Source organism: Sander vitreus, chromosome 14 (assembly GCF_031162955.1).
Source record: "Sander vitreus isolate 19-12246 chromosome 14, sanVit1, whole genome shotgun sequence".
NCBI lineage: Eukaryota > Metazoa > Chordata > Actinopteri > Perciformes > Percidae > Sander > Sander vitreus.
The window spans coordinates 1,993,763-2,011,143 of NC_135868.1; the positions used below are offsets into that span (position 1 = coordinate 1,993,763).

The following is a 17,381-nucleotide window of genomic DNA, read 5'->3' on the forward strand; positions in this document are numbered from 1 at the left end:
AGAAATGCCTCAGGACCACATCTTTGGCCTTAACACAGATGGAGCAGCGGTGATGACCGGTAAAGTGAATGAATGAAGGAAAAGGACAGTTAAGTTAATGACTTAAAACTTTAATTTTTAATTTTAGGAAAACAGAATGGCACAGCAAAATTGTTGACCGACACCTGGCCAAGATAAGTGTCAGTGCACTGTGCTGCTCATCGCCTGGCCCTGGCATGTAAACATGCAGCAGAGGGAGTGCCATACATTAAAACTTTCAGAAAGCACCTTCAATACCTGTGAAGTCCGTGTACGTTATGTGTTGGCGCTACCCGAGGTGGCTGTGTACTAAGTAAGAGAGTCGCTGCAACCTTTGGTTTTAGTTCAACAGATTTATTGACATCCAATTCCAGCAGGTGAATACAGTGCTTGTTGCTTGCGATAGTATGTTTGTATGTGGGTTTCTGTAAAATAAGGAAATACAGAATATGGAAATGTGTATAACTGTATAATGTACAGTTACCTCTATTGGCCACTAGATGGCAGTCTAAGACCACAAATGAACATAACAGCAACATACAGGTACAATAGTCACGTGATAGACCAGCGGCACGGTGAAATGCTCTTCAACAATTAAACCAGCAACACCATCGGGAGTGCAACAGCTGATCTAATCCTCAGCAGGATTGTTGTAATTAATGAATATTCAACACTGTACTAACATGCATCCATGAATCAAAGTATCAACTACTGTTTCTGAATGATAGATTTTGCAGTAAGTTCATAGCATTACAGTAGACATGAGCCTGAACTATAATTAAGAGTGATTGATTTTATTTGACCACTTAAATATAAAAAAAAAAATGAAACAGTACATGTGTCATACATTAAAAATACATAACTAGTAGGGATGACACAATAAAGCCCAAAGACTTATTTCCATTGTGGTCCCTACAGGAGAGAGAGAGATACTGTCATGTTGACTACACAAAGATACATGCAACGCCAGCATGGACATAAAATTGTGCACTTACGTTCACAATAACGCACACGGTAACACAACAGAAGCTTTACACAAGTAACGTGCAACTTTAGGAGCAGCTGTACTCATGTCCGCAGCGAACTACAAAAGGAAATAGCAAAGTTGCGCATGTGCGCAAATGCGTGAATCCAAGGAGGGACGTAGGCTCATCAGTCCAGCAGGGAGCTTTCCACAAGACCTGCACCTTCATTTTCTCCAAGTAGCGGACCTGAAAGTCACAGTAAGTGAAAACATCGTAGGCTACACCAAATTCCGTGGACTCCAAACTCCATATGGATTTGAATTAATTGCCCTACCCCCACCCCAGGAGGTTAAGGACCCAGTGGCACGAGGGTTGCACTTTGCAACTTACAGATTCGTTGCAGCTGTTCACCTGCAGGCAGACATCCTGCCCTACCTGGCACAGCTTTCCAAATTGTTCCAGAAGGAAGATGTCAATTTCATGGCAATCAAAAACCATGTAGGTTGTGATGTCACATTGATTTTTTTTTATTTATAGAATTAAATGTCAGTTTTCCTTTGTAAATGTCTATTTAGGTTCCTGTTACCATTGAGACATTAAGGGAAATTAAAGCAGCAGGTGAACAGCAACCAGAGGGCTCCTCTCTAGCTCAGGTCAAAGAGAAGGTGACCCATCTTAATATCGACGCCGAAGAAGAGAGGGGGAGACGTGGGGCGCCTCTTTCCAACCTCACCTGATGGGCACGTTTTCAGACACAGGTAAGCAAGCTCAAGAATGAATAAACAGTCTCTGAAATATTATCAGCCTAAATTTTAATTTTCTCTCACATCTAATGTTAATAGGTAACGGAGCCCTACATTGACAGCCTCATTCAGCACCTGGAGCGGAGGTTCCAGCAGCTTGAAATTCTCGGTGCCTTAAGTGCTCTGGGTCCACCAGGACCACAAGGTGATGAGAGTCGTGCCATCTCAGACCTACAAATGCTGGCCAATCAGATCCCGCCCATCAATGAGGAGACACTTCTCCAAGAATGGCAGAGCTTTAAAGTGCTTACAACAACTGGAATCTTAAAAGTGAGTCATTAACATAACATATGAAGTTGTTTATCTAAGTTCACGCATTTCTGTCATTGACCAATGTTCTCATCCATTAGGACAAGTCCCAGCTAGACATAATAGGCTCGTTGGAGATAAACTGCTCCTCGCCTGTAAAGTGGACGAGAGCAGGCGGCAGCAGCCGGAGGGCGGTGAGAAAACTCTGCTGTCAAGTCGGACAGTTTCCAGCTGATTCCAGCAGCCTTCAGGCTGAACAGGAAGTCACAGAAACACTGTGGTTCGATTCTGATTTAATAAAATGTTATCAGACCCATATATCAGCTCCTACACCGTCTCCAGTTGTTTTTATTATGACGGAGTAGCTGTTAAAATGCTGTACATGTGATCTGTTGCTGATATTAATAAACAACAGACTGGAGATGATCTGTAATCTGACCAGATTTAGTCTCTCTGACTTCTAAACGTCACTATCAGCCACACAACAGGTGTTCTGTACCGAATAAGCCTTTAAATCAGACAAATAGCAGTTAAAATCCCTCCAAATCAAAATCAATAAAAAGTTGATATAAAACATCATGTTGAGTCGATTGTGAACCAATCAGCTGTTAGATCAGCTCAGAGGCCGGCGTTTCCCAGCATGCCCTGGGTCCGCCTGGGTCTTGCAGTCGATGGAAAGCAACTGTGGCGCCTGGCTCTAAAAACTGCGGCCGCCTTGATCTCGTGAGGTCATCGTTGCCCACGTGTGCGTGACGTCAGAGCAAGTCGGGATCAAGTCGGACACAAATCTACCCAGCATGCATTGGGCGGCGATCGCCAGTGATCGATTCTGCGCAGACCTGGCTCATCTCGAACAAGCCTAATGACTGCAATGGCATCTGGGTATGATGAGCTACATCTGCTTTACCCAAACCTGTCCCTCCTACCAGCAATCCCCTCACAATACCGGTCTCAAGTGTGAATTTTGAGAGGGATTTCTCTGCGACCATCATCATCTCTCAATCTTAGATTCTATCAAAATTGTAAATATTACACAAAAGTATAAAATAACCTAAACATCATTCACTCTCCGTGTATAGATCAAGACAGACTTGCGGAACAGGCTGCAGGGCAACAGTCTGACAGCCTGCATGAAAATAAGTATCAACAGTCCACTTGGAAAAGAGTGTAATTACCAAAGGGTTAAATGTTTTTAAAACCAAGGAGAATAGCCTGTAGTGATGCTAGATGTCAGCTCTGCCATAAGCTGTGACTGTGACCACCTTTGCGCATTTTTAATGTTGTTTTGCATTTTCTTTTGCACTTTAGTGTTGTATACACTCACCTAAAGGATTATTAGGAACACCTTATTTCACGTTAATGAAATTATCGAATCAACCAATCACATGGCAGCTGCTTCAATGCATTTCCTGAACTCCAAACTGAATGTCAGAATGGGAAAAAATAGTGATCTAAGCCACTTTGAGCGTGGCGTGGTTGTTGGTGCCAGACGGGCTGGTCTGAGTATTTCACAATCTGCTCAGTTACTGGGATTTTCACGCACAACCATTTCTAGGGATTACAAAGAATGGTCTGAAAAAGGAAAAACATCCAGTATGCGTCAGTCCTGGGGCGAAAATGCCTTGAGGCGGATGGGCTACACCAGCAGAAGACCCCACCGGGTACCACTCAGCTCCACTAACAATAGGAACATGAGGCTACAATTTGCACGAGCTCACCAAAGTTGGACAGTTGAAGCCTGGAAAATTGTTGTCTGGTCTGATGAGTCTCGATTTCTGTTGAGACATTCAGATGGTAGAGTCAGAATTTGGCGTAAACAGATTGAGAACATGGATCCGTCATGCCTTGTTACCACTGTTACAGAACTGCTTTAATTCTTTGTGTCATTGATTCAACAAGGTGCTGGAAGCATTCTTTAGAAATGTTGGCCCATATTGATAGGATAGGATCAAACACGGTATTAATATGGTGTTCCTAATAATCCTTTAGGTGAGTGTAGTTTGTACAGTGTTTGTTAAAATGTTATAATTGTTTTAGTTGTAATGTTGTTTAGCACTTTTTAGCACAAATATTTTTAAATATTTGTATAGTTTGTATGTGTTTGTTAAAATTGCACATTGCAATGGTTATTTTGAAAAGCTGGTTATTATTATTTACATTTTATATTTAGTGTTTAATATATAATTGTTAAATGTAGTAAAGAGTCTGTAGTCTAGAAGTTTTGCTTGGACTCAAAGGAACAAACGTTATTCCATGTCATCAGTCTCAGGTTCTGAAGAGTCTCCAGTCTGGTCTTCAGTCTCTGGCTGGTTCTGGTCCTCCACAGTCCTCTCCATCAGCTTCTGTTTCCATCGGACCAACACATTTATGTTTTTTGACATGAGAACGCCAGGCAAATCTTTTGTTACAAACACTGCAGCTGAATCTTTTCTCTCGTGTGTGAGTTTTCATGTGTGACCGTAAACCTCCACTCTGTGGAAATGATTTTTTACAAACTGAGCAGCTGAAAGGTTTTTCTCCTGTGTGGATTCTTATGTGTTTCTGTAAACCATCTCTCCGTGTAAAAGATGTATTACAAACTGAGCAGCTGAAATGTTTTTCTCCTGTGTGGATTCTCAGGTGCATCTTTAAAGCTCCACTCTGTCTAAAAGATGTATTACAAACTGAGCAGCTAAAGGGTTTTTCTCCTGTGTGGACCCTCATGTGTTTCTGTAAATCTCCACTCTGTCTAAAAGATGTATTACAAACTGAGCAGCTGAAAGGCTTCTCTCCTGTGTGAGATAGCATGTGTCTCTTTAGGTATGACTTGAAGCCAAATCTTTTCCCACACTCAGAGCAGCTGAATGTTTTCTTACATGTTGAATCATGTTTCAGAGAGTTTAAAGCTGACTGAGGTTCTCTGGTCTCCTTCCAATCAGCACTGTCATCAGTCTCAGGTTCAGAAGAGTCTCCAGTCTGGTCTTCAGTCTCTGGTTGTAAAAGTGGATGTGAGTTCCTGGCTGGTTCTGGTCCTCCACAGTCCTCTCTATGACCTTCTGTTTCCATCGGACCAACACATTTATGTTTTTTGACATCAGAACGGCAGGAAAATCTTTTGTTACAAACACTGCAGCTGAATCTTTTCTCTCCTGTGTGGACTGCCATGTGTGACCGTAAATGTGCACTCTGTGTAAAATATTTCTTACAGACTGAGCAGCTGAAAGGCTTCTCTCCTGTGTGGATTCTCATGTGTGACCGTAAATCTCCACTCCATGTAAAAGATGTATTACAAACTGAGCAGCTAAAAGGCTTCTCTCCTGTGTGGATTCTCATGTGTGACCGTAAATTTCCACTCTGTGTAAAAGATTTATTACACACTGAGCAGCTGAAAGGTTTTTCTCCTGTGTGAGTCACCATGTGTCTCTTCAGATGTGTCTTGGTCCCAAATCTTCTGCCACACTCAGAGCAGCTGAATGTTTTCTTACATCTTGAATCATGTTTCAGAGATTTTAAAGCTGACTGAGGTTCTCTGGTCTCCTTCCAATCAGCACTGTGATCAGTCTCAGGTTCAGAAGAGTCTCTGGTTTGGTCTTCAGTCTTTGGTTGTAGAAGTGGATGTGGATGTGAGTTCCTGGCTGGTTCTGGTCCTCCACAGTCCTCTCCATCAGCTTCTGTTTCCATGTGTTGAGTTTGTCTTTGATGAAGCTGTGAGGACTGAGCTTTCTCTTCATCATCTTCACTCTTCACAGGGACAGGAGTGAATGGGAACTTGGTGATATCAGCCTCCTCCAGCCCTTGAAGCTGCTCTCCCTCCTGACTGCTCCATAATTCCTCCTGTTCATCTTTAATATGTGGGGGGGGCTGTGGCTGCTGCTGGTCCACACTGGAGCTGCACTCCTGCTGCTCAGGGGGAACCTCTTCTTTAACCACCGACAGCTGCTCAACATCTGCAGGAAACACAAATTAAGGAAAACTGGGACGTCAGACAAAACCAAGACAACTGCACCATTCAACAACTTGCCTCGGTTTCGGAACAGATCCCCTGACATTTCATAACTCACAGTGTAACTGACAGTGGTGAGAACAAGATTTAAACTTAACAGGAAGGTCTGGAGGTCATTGAAAGGGGACTGTAACCTGGAGAAGGCCTGGCTGGTTTGTGGTGAACAGAATGCTATCGCCCCCGTCACTTTTAATAACACCACTCATGTCATATTGTTGTATGCTGCTTAACGATTATTTGTTTATTATGTCATCGATTAATTTTTCGATATTATTCTAAAGATTTGTTTTTATTACTACTTGATAAGTATAACAATTACCCCAAAATGAATACAAAAAATTTAATTTATATTTAAATATTTTATTAATAATGTTGACTGTGACCAAATTACGTTTAAATGTTCCTTCTAAAAAACACACAACAGGTTTGAACTATTGGAATAAGTATATTTGCACTTTATGTCCTGTAATAAAAAAATCACATATTTGTCTTTTAACATATCTTACTACTGACTTGTTTTTTGTTTTGTTTTTAGCAGCATGACCTCTTTACCCCTATATTGATGTATGGATCCTGATAGCCAAACGTTATGTTCTTCTGTTCTCTGTATCTAAAGTGCAGGGACTGGTTTTTCTCTACCTCCCATTTTGGTCCCTGATTTGGAGGTCAGATGGAATGATAGTCAGAAGGGCTAGTAATTCACCCCTTCCCATGTGCTGTCCGCTGGTGAGGGCTGTTAATTTTATGCCCATACCCTGTCTGCCATCTTGTGAGAGGGTTTTTAAGTGAGTGAGTCTTTTGTATCTTTTTTCATTCTTCCAGACCTTGTGCTGTGATGTATTGAACCTTTCTTGCAAGAAATAAACTCTTAAAAGAATTTGTTGACTAAAGCTTTGTTTCAGATCTCACCTAGAACTTCTACCACAGTCCATAAGAAGGCAAACGTCCAACAAGCTATAGCTAGGCTACATAACTACTTGTGAAGGTATATTTATTGCCACAATAACATGTCTTTTAAAAGATCTCTACATACTTACATATTACAAAATAAACTAACTTTAATATACAAATATCCTATATTGTAATATTTAATATAAAGACCGTAATAGACCTCTCTCTCTCTGCACCGCTAAACAATTAGCCCCCTAGCAAGCAAGCTAGCTAGCTTACCAGCCAGATGCCCAGCCTCTACATTAGTACTATTTAGCTAATGTTTAATTCATATGCTGTTGTCAAATGGAAGGAAAGCACATTGCCATTGCCAGATAAGTGACAATTTTGTTTGGCTAATTTTCTGTAACCAGTGTATGATGAAGGTAATTTGGGTGGGTGAAATTAGCAAGCTAACGTTAGCTAACGAGTCAGCAGCCGGCAGTTCGGGTAGTTCCGCTTCGCTCCCACATAGGGATGCTTCTTTGCTGACAGAACAGACGACAGAACAGGAGAGGCACAGTCTGGTTAGCCATCTCCCGGTTACAGCTGTATTCCCGGCGGGAAGTGAAGCAGAGGGACCGTAGGCTCTGAGTGCTGCTCGAGCAAACGTTGTTTGTTGTGGGTATAATTTTTTTTACTGTGTGCCCAGAATGTACGTTGTACTTGGCCGTTAGCTGTAGTCTCTACGGTAATTTAGAAGTGCTATTTTTTGGCCATGACGACCGGCGCCGACGTGATGCAACACCACAGTTGGCTGTTGTCGCCACTTGTACCCGGCCGTCGGCTTTGTGTGTCAGGGCCTTTATGGGGGATGTCATCTTCCTCCATTCCTACGCAAGTTATGAAAATCAAAGTATTTTTGTAATCGATGATGTTGATGAATCATCCCAGCCCTAATGCTGATGAAATTTTGTTATACTTAAACAAAGCTGCCACTTCAGTACATCATATTTTAGAAACTTTTGCAGAATTCAGTTCCCTGTCCTGTTATAAAACTTAACTCAACGAAATCAGCCCTATTTCCATTAAATTCAAAACTGGACCCTAGCTCATTACTCCAACGTATTCCTATTGTAAAACAATTTAAGCAATTGGGGGTTAGTCTCGCTTTGTCGGACCTACCTCCACAGCGCTGTGGAGGAAGGTCGGGCTAGTCCACACAGCATCCACGATGGGAGAAAAACATGCTCTGGTTTATTGGCATTTCTTTAAACCAATCACAATCATCTTGGGTGGTGCTAAGTGCCGGAGGGAGTCACGGTGCCTCTGCAAAATAGCCTCGAGAAGGAACTTGTTTTGGTGGAACGTGTACGTTCAAAAGTAGTTTAAGTCACGCAACAGTAAACTCAGATTGGACAGATAGTCTAGCTAGCTGTCTGGATTTACCCTGCAGAGATCTGAGGAGCAGTTAACTGTAATCCTAATAAATCTACCAGAGTTTAGAACGCCAACACAGAGACAGAGGAAGGTGACAGATATTCTATCGTAACCGGAACAATCCCGTAAGTGGAACGTCGAGGATATACACTACTTGGGGGTGGACATTTTGCCCTCATTTAATATAATTGCTAATAAAAACTTCCAGGACATCTAGATTAGATTCAACTTTATTGTCATTGTGCAGTGTACATGTACAAAGACAGCGAAATGCAGATCTAGCCTACAATATACAATTAAATGGAACCTGATCTTGATCGATGGTCTTAGTTCCCAAAATCACTACAAGCTCGGGTGTCAATAGTTAAGATAGACATACTACCACAAATTATTTTCTTCTCCATGTTACCTTTACCACCTCCAACCTTGCCTTGAGATCATTATCAGATTGACTTAGTCCTGACTTTGTTACTTGTTGGAAACCTATAGAGTGTAATTTAGCATACCCACACAGATTGAACAATGCATTCTTTGTTCGTATGATAACACATGGAATAAGAGACCACCGGCTGGTCCCGTGACGCCGGGTACTGAGCATCGAGAGGTGATGGTCCTCTTAGAGGCTGTTACATTTAAGTTTAGCCGACAAAAGGTGAGCGTCATGCAGCGAAGACAGTTAAGTTTAGACACCAATACAACTTGTTAAGAACAACCAATTCGTCGATTAATCCACTCAGAGGGGGCAGCCCTAGACTTCTGCAGAGTGTTTCCCCCTTCCCCTAAAAACACATTAAATAAACACGTCCAAGTTGTTCCTACCTTTCTCTTCATCATCTTCACTCTTCACAGGGACAGGAGTGAATGGGAACTTGGTGATATCAGCCTCCTCCAGCCCTTGAAGCTGCTCTCCCTCCTGACTGCTCCACAGTTCCTCCTGTTCCTCTTTAATGTGTGGGGGGGGCTCTGGCTCCTGCTGGTCCACACTGGAGCTACACTTCTGCTGCTCAGGGGAAACCTCTTCTTTAACTACCAACAGCTGCTGCACATCTGCCGGAAACAGGGGAACACACATTGAGGAAAACAGGGACTACATGCTTCTGCATACTAACTTCCAGAGTGCTCAAGCTGTAAAGACCATGGATGTATTAAGAGAACTGGATGGACAGTGTTTTGGCACGAAGCCCCATTCATTCCAGCTACCGCTGAAGATAGCTAGCCCTGGCAGTTTGGGAACAGAGATGTTTATAACATTGCATCCAGGTTACAGGCTTTACAGCATACAGCGCTCGGATGTATCATTAGATAATATACATAATGAATTATAGCCATTACATACATTTTTACAGCTATAGGATCTCAGGAGAACCGTCATGAGCCTGCAGTACAGGGCGACGTGGGCGCAGTCCTGTAGGTCTTCTCCCGTTCTACATGTGCATTAAATAATTCTGGATTTGGCTATTAGTGCAATTTGAAACATGATGGTTTGAACAAGGACCATTTAAGTGTTCGGACTGTTAAGTTGATGTATCCCCAAAATAACTATCCGCTGACATATAGACGTTTCTTTTTTGCCATGTAAAGTCTATGGGAAATGTCCTTCTGGGCTGGCTGGTTGACAGACCTTGCAATTCCACCATTGGCCGCTAAGCCCATGGTTGCTTCAAGACATGGCGCTGTTCCTCGGGGCTTTTTAAAGACTGACGATTACACTTAAGGCTTATATTATTCTTATTTCATTGTTTCGTATATAACTTGTTTGAATCCTACTTAAAGAACAGGGACTACGTTGTGTCTATAGATAAAAATCTGAGCGGACATATATGAAATGCGGAGTTCTCTAAGGCTCCATTCTGGGGCCTCTTTTTTCCAAGTTTTTCTTGGAGTTAAAGGGATGGTTCGGAGTAATTTCACCCTAAGGTCCTTTGCACCATGGCCTTTAGCCTTGAGTGAGAGGGGTGATATGGGTGCGCCTGTTGTAGTAAGTAGCCTTGCAACAGCGTTTTGAATGGATTGCAGGCGGTGAAAGACAGATTTGTTAAGTGAGGGGAAGAGTGCAATACTCAAACTATTGCAATAGTCAATACAGGAGGAAATTAATGCATGGATGAGCATCTCCAGTTCTGACTGAGAGACCACAGCCCTTGATTTGCTAATGTTGCGTAAGTGGAAAAAACAGGATTTGGTCAATGATTTGATGCGAGTTTCAAAAGATAGGGATTTGTCAAATGTCACCCCAAGGTTCCTTAGACTAGGCCGGACCACAGATGACAAATGCCCAACGTTCTGCTTAATCAGAGGAGTTAGCGCAATCAGCCGAATGGCTTAGTGCAGGCGCTAATGGAACCAAGGTTTATCTCGTAAATTATCCTACTAATAATTGCCGGAATGGTACCAAACTTCTACATTGCATTAGTTGTAGCTCCTTGTCCATGTATTCAGGCTCAAATAGGTACAGACAACCTTTGAAAATTGAGCCACTCATCCTTTGATGCCAACCTCATCGTCGTCGCCCCTACTCATCTGGATTTAAGCAGAAAACATTCAGTGTAAGAGTAAAAAATGACATAACATTATTTAGAATACGTTAATTTGATTCACAGCTGCTACATATAGTGTTTTGACCTCGACAACCCAACTGCATTTTACCGCAAACTTGCGACTAGTTAACTTTCTAAAGTGGGCACAATCACTTGTTTGCTAGTCGGGTCGGGACTCCAGCATTAACACACTGACAACGTTGTATTCAGAATATAAAATATTTTTATAGAACTTTTTAATGTGTGATGGTGTAAAGGTGTTCACGAGATAGATACCAACCTTTCGTGAACTTGTGAATTTCGCCAGCAGTCTTCTCTCCTTCGATGGCGACGTTGGGGGCTAAAAACACCAAACACCGCACGGTGGGAGGAGCTGTGTGTGTGTGAGCGAGACACAAGTGACAGAGAGACGGAGGAGAGTAGGTAAAGGAAATGCAGCTGAATGTGTTTTAAATAGCGTTTAAAAAAAAAATAATAATAATAATAATAATAATAACGAAACGCAATGTGTGGTGGCCGGTGTTGATAGTGCACCGCCACACATTAGTCTGTGTGGGAACCCTCAAACTCTGCCATTTCGTTGATCTCTTCTTCTGTTCTCTCGCTTCTTGCTCCTTCTTCACTACTTTACCGGGAGGCTTTTCTGGCAATAGATGTGCTCTGTGCTGGATCTCGCGGGATCACCCGGTGTTGCTGAAAACGTTTTTTGGTATATCCAAGACGCCTAGTTCCAGGAATGCACTAATATTATAGTAATAACATACATAATATTTTGTCGGTAGTACCAGTTTGCAACAATTATTAGTTAACACTAAGTTGTAAACACTTAGGAAAAAATAATTAAAAACTTTGGATATACCAAAAACTTTTTCAGGAACACAGGGTGATCGTGCGAGACCCTGCAAGATCCCGCACAGATCACGACATCTAGTGCTGGAAGAGCCTACAAGTAATGGAGGCGAATCGGCGAGCAAGCTAGCTAGCAGCGGTAGCGAGGCTCGAGGCCAAAAGGACCCTAGGGTGAAATCACTTCAAACCATCCCTTTAAAAAGGCACAAACGTTATTCCATGTCACCAGTCTCAGGTTCAGAAGAGTCTCCAGTCTGGTCTTCCGTCTCTGGTTGTAAAAGTGGATGTGAGTTCACACACATGTGTGTAATGTATTCTCTTATTGTAAATTAATGATTTTCTATCTGAGCAAAATATTCATTGCGACTATATGACCTATTAACATTTGGGCCACCAAAAATGTACTTATTTTTTAAGGGTCTTGGAATTTGGCAATAAAAAATTTTGCTTTTTCTAAAAAAGGAAACCTGTCTTTTGTATATATACAAAAGACAGGTAATTTAGTAAACAGCAATAATAAATATTTACTATAGCTGTTTACTAAGTATTTCTTACTAAGTATTTCTTATCCGATTACTCAATTAATCGATGGAATAATCGGTAGAATACTCGACTACTAAAATAATCGATAGCTGCAGCCCTAAAACACACACACACACACACACACACACACACACACGGCGATTGCTATAGATGAACTAGGCAACTGCCTAGGGCGTCAAATGTGTTGGGGGCTCCGTGTCGCCCTTAGGTCTACTTCTCATTTATAACAGAATCATCCTAGGGCGCCCCCTCAGCCTCACGTTTACTTGTCAACCTGATTCTTAGATTGAACTGATAATTATCGATCATTTCTTAATTAGGGGAAAACGTGACACTAATGATTTAGTTTGAAGTTGCCGTGACGTGACGTTTGCAGTTTAGGGCAACCAAAGGACTAGAGCCAGCCCCGCACACATCTTTAATACCAATCTGGCTTTTGTCGTCTGGAGGCAAAGCTGAAACACAGACAGAAGGTAATGTCAGCTAAAGCTTAGAGATTGCAGTTTTTCCTTCAGAAAAGTTGTTTAGCTCGGTGGCCAGTGTGAAAATGAGACTCTAAAGAGCTATAAGAATCCATAGGGCCCTACATGAAGTGTGAAGTCAGCCTACAATACACCCATGCCTACCTACATGTCGAGTCGGTCCAGTGAGTCCACACCATGGACTAGTCCCTTCCAAACCAAACACGGACGTAGCTGTATCCCTTCTTGCCTCGACCACAAATGGCCTTCAGGCCCGTTTGCTTCGCTATTTGCTCCGCTGTTAGCTGTTAGCTCCCCCGTTAGCTGTTAGCTCCACTGTTAGCTCCGCTGTTTGCGCCAAAAACTCGTCAACTGCTCTGTGGATTCACATCTGAGAGCAGCACTTGTCTCCCATATCACACTACTAGCTGATTGTTCCAGATGGAGTCTGGAGATGATGTGGGGTAGCCTACTGACTGTTGACTGTTTACAGCTTACTTTATACACTTCAGGCTGTTACACCTAGCTCAGGGGACAGACTGGAGGACACTAGGTGGTACAGCCTGAGACAGCTAGCTCAGGGGACAGACTGGAGGACACTAGGTGGTACGGCCTGAGACAGCTAGCTCAGGGGACAGACTGGAGGACACTAGGTGGTACAGCCTGAGACAGCTAGCTCAGGGGACAGACTGGATGACACTAGGTGGTACAGCCTGAGACAGCTAGCTCAGGGGACAGACTGGATGACACTAGGTGGTACGGCCTGAGACAGCTAGCTCAGGGGACAGACTGGATGACACTAGGTGGTACAGCCTGAGACAGCTAGCTCAGGGGACAGACTGGATGACACTAGGTGGTACAGCCTGAGACAGCTAGCTCAGGGGACAGACTGGATGACACTAGGTGGTACAGCCTGAGACATGCACAATAAAAAAGAAATTGTTGTTATGCTTTTCCCTCCATTGTACCGAACCGAACCGTGACTTCTGTGTACCGTTCTACCCCTAACACACACACAAACACGCGCGCACACACACACACACACACACACACACACACACACACACAGAGAGAGACACAAAGACACATACGCAGCACACACAGAGACACACACGCAAGCAAGCGCGCACACACGCACACACCCTCTAAGCCTCAGTGGTTACAGTACTGTGCTGTTGTGTTCCAAGGTGAACATCACTACTATACCTATTAAATAAGAACCTTTGTTTATCTAGAAAACAGCCCCGAAATCACCATCACCAAACCCACCAGACTCCATGTAAATAATCTGTACTTTTAGCGTGTATAGAACCAGCATATTTCCACATGTAAATCAGTGAATTAAGGGTTAATTTCAACCAAACCAGAGTGGTGATTGTTGGAACAGTGGAAAGATGAACCAAGATGGCTTTTGATAGTTTTATTGTGTTTCTGTCCACTTTGAATGCAGTGTGTTTTACGATGATAAAAGTACTGATTATTTACATGGAGTCTGGTGGGTTTGGCGAAGGCCTGTTAAAGAGCGAAGATTCCAATAGATCTTATGACTAAATGATTATTTACATACGTCCTATCGTCCTATCGTTGCTGAGAGAAGAGATGACAGGAAGGAGAGAAAGATCAACTGAAGGTTTAATGACCAAACCTGCTCTGTGTAACCGAAGCTGAGGGCTGAAAACAGCGTCCAGTAGCTCCCGTTGTCGCTCGTTCTCCTCTTTTGAACGACAAAGTTCCTCCTCGTACTCTGCTATCGTTCTTTCAAACAGCCCAAATATCTCTTCAGCAGCCGCAGTTAGTCGCTGCTCCACCAACGCTCTCAGCATCTGGACTTTACACATTTTACCTCTTTCTCTACACAACTAAGACACTCTGATAACACACCTTTCTGCTAGACGCCATCTTGTTCAAATTATGAAGTTAGCCGCAGTAACACTACAGCTTCCGGTGCAGATTAGTTGCTTAGTTTCAAAATAAAAGTCCGGAAGTGTTCCAGATTTCCTCTGGAAAACAGGCAGTAATATAAATGATTAAAACACACTTTTAAAGAAAGACAAATACTTTATTATATTTTCAGAGCTCTGAGAAAACAATGAACTAAATAAAGATGATGGTAGTTTGTTTCCCTTTCCTTTAATGTGTCAAACAGAAGATACAAGTCTTGGTCTTGCAGTGTAATTTCATCTGATTTTTTTGTCTGTCCGAAGGTGAACATGTATTTATTGTCGGCCCTCCGTAACTCACAACAGCCAATGCACAAGTAACATACAAAGCAAAACACCCTTTTGAATTGTTTCTTTAAGCCAGTAGAAACAAAAGTCTCTATGAAGAGGAACAGTACGGTGCTGTCAGCAATAGATTTACTAAACAACAGCCTTGTAACTGAAAAAAACAACATTTAAATGCTAATGAGAAAAGGAGACAAAAACTGTAAAAAAGACAAAAACTTGGAAAAATATGGTAGAAAGAAGGAAGGAAGTAAGGCAAGAATAGGTCAAAATGTCACATTTGTGGTAGGAAAAAAAAGTACATAAAGAGGAACAATGTTATGGACAATAGCCTTGTAACTGTTAAACATTTGATTAAATATCTCACGTACCCCCTGCAGTCCTCCAGAGTACCTCTAGGGGGACACGTACGCCCATTAGAGAAACACTGCTGTCATATATAAAACATATACATATATTATTTTATTTTTTTACTTATACCTTTTAACATGAATTATATTCTTTCATACAAAGATGAAAGTTACAGAAACTCAGTATACACTGTATAACCCAGTACAACACAAAAAATCCCATACGTTTTGTGAGTAATAGTCTGATCTGGCATTTCTGAGGGCCTTCCTATAGGTTGTCTTGCCAATCTGAACGAGATTCTTCCAGTTTGGTGGAACACCATTTAATTTGAAGTTTTCGTGAGATTTGTTTTAATGCGAGTTTGGGAGTTATACCAAGGTGCTAGTTTCCTTTGCTTCATCATCTTCTTTTTGAGGGGAGCAACAGAGTCTAAAGTCATCCGTAGGCAGGCCGTAGCACCGTCTACAAAATGATCAATTTGGGAGGGACTAAAGTTAACATAAAGCTCCTCTGTTATATTAAAACATGACATTGAGTTAAATGCTGTTGGAATATCTTCCTTAAATGTATCTATAACACTGTCAGATAGGCATCTAGTGTGGAAGCTTTTATTTAATTTCATATAGTCGGGTAGTAAGAATTCAAAAGTTATTAAAAAATGGTCTGATAATAAAGGATTCTGTCCAATTTAAGGACTACACATGATAAAAACTGAGAATTCAGGTAAAAATTCAGAACACGGACCTGGAGCTCAGTAAACAACAACAAATATAACTTATAGTTATAATTTAGTTTAGGTTTAGGATTAATTAACAGGGACTACAGGTGGAAATTAGCAATTGTTGCTATAACCTGGCCCAAGACATATTCTCTTGTCTAACAAGTTTAATGTTTATTTGTGCATTGTCCCTGTTTCAAATAAACCAATTTCCAATTCCAACAAGCTTGAATCAAATATGGCTGCAACCCCCCCTCCTCGGCCTGAGCCTCGAGGAATTTGAGTATTAACATGACAGGTCACCTCTGGGTCGAACAGGTTGCTGGGCATAGGCGCCGATACCGTTGGTGCTCCGCTAATACTGAGCGCCCACGAAGCTGATCGCGGTTAAACTTTTCATCTCCAATCCTATCCTGAGTTATAACAGCCAACTTTACGGCTTTATTATCGAGTTGATAGGCGTGTGTGTTCGTGTCGGCCGTCTGAAATGCAAACATTTTTTGACTACTTTTTTTTTATAGGGCGTGCGCCCGTGAGCACCCACGGATGAAAACGGCACCTATGTTGCTTGGTCTCCCAAATGGAACGGTCCGGACAAGGGGGGGAACGGGGGATGATGAGGATCTATCGGAAACCCCAACTTCTGGACTGAGGATCGCACTTCCTCTGCCAGTCACTGTGGCTCCAGCAGAGAGGAGCTTTTCAACACTAAAGTTGATCAAGTCGTACCGGAGGTCGACCATGTCCCAGGACCGGATCACTGGCCTTGAAGTCAGTATCAATCATTCAATAGGGGAGCAGATTTCATATGATAACATCATTGATGATTTTGCATCAAGGACGGCCAGAAAGGTCAGTTTAGTTTTAGTTTTCTGTTCTTAGTGCAATAGTTTAATAATTAGATTCTCTTTAGTGCGTTTTCACATTTGTGTGAAGAAGGATTTGTGCTATTTAGAATATTTATTCTATTAATAAATATTCTATTATTCTAAATATTTTATATTATTGTTGCTCTCTGCTCTTGTTACATTTTTTTATATATCTGACTGTATTTTTGGCACATATATATATATATATATACATATATAACAACATAAGTGAAAAAGAAAATTATATTTCTCAATTTCACAAATCCTTCATTAGAACATTTGAAAAACTTAAGAAAATCCAGTTATTTAACTATTGCAATTACAACAGGAAACTTTTTTTAAGATAATTTTTTGGGGCTTTTCTCTTTATTCGATAGTGGATAGAAAGAAAAGGGGTCAGAGAAAGAGACGGGATGACATGCAGCAAAGGGCCGCAGGCCGGACTCGAACTGGAACCTGGGCCGCCGCAAAAGACCCAGCCCACATGGGGCGCACGCTCTC

The 17,381-nt window shown here is 42.0% G+C and overlaps 1 protein-coding gene across 5 annotated transcripts in view; it reads right to left on the bottom strand.

Annotated features, from left to right (window-relative positions):
- Positions 1-351: 351 nt before the first annotated feature.
- Positions 352-17,381, bottom strand: part of LOC144528557 (uncharacterized) — a 55,361-nt gene continuing 38,331 nt past the window's right edge. For 3 of the 5 annotated variants that reach the window (XM_078267223.1, XM_078267225.1, XM_078267224.1), the window contains exons 3-4: positions 9,147-9,374; positions 352-5,961 (exon numbers count right to left, since the gene is read on the bottom strand). In XM_078267223.1, the coding sequence (XP_078123349.1) occupies positions 4,331-5,961; positions 9,147-9,374 (1,859 nt within the window). In that variant the 3' untranslated portion in view covers positions 352-4,330. Of the gene's footprint in view, positions 5,962-9,146; positions 9,375-11,144; positions 11,238-14,362; positions 14,614-17,381 lie in introns of those variants that run through there. The other 2 variants (XM_078267222.1, XM_078267221.1) reach the window with 2 other exon arrangements.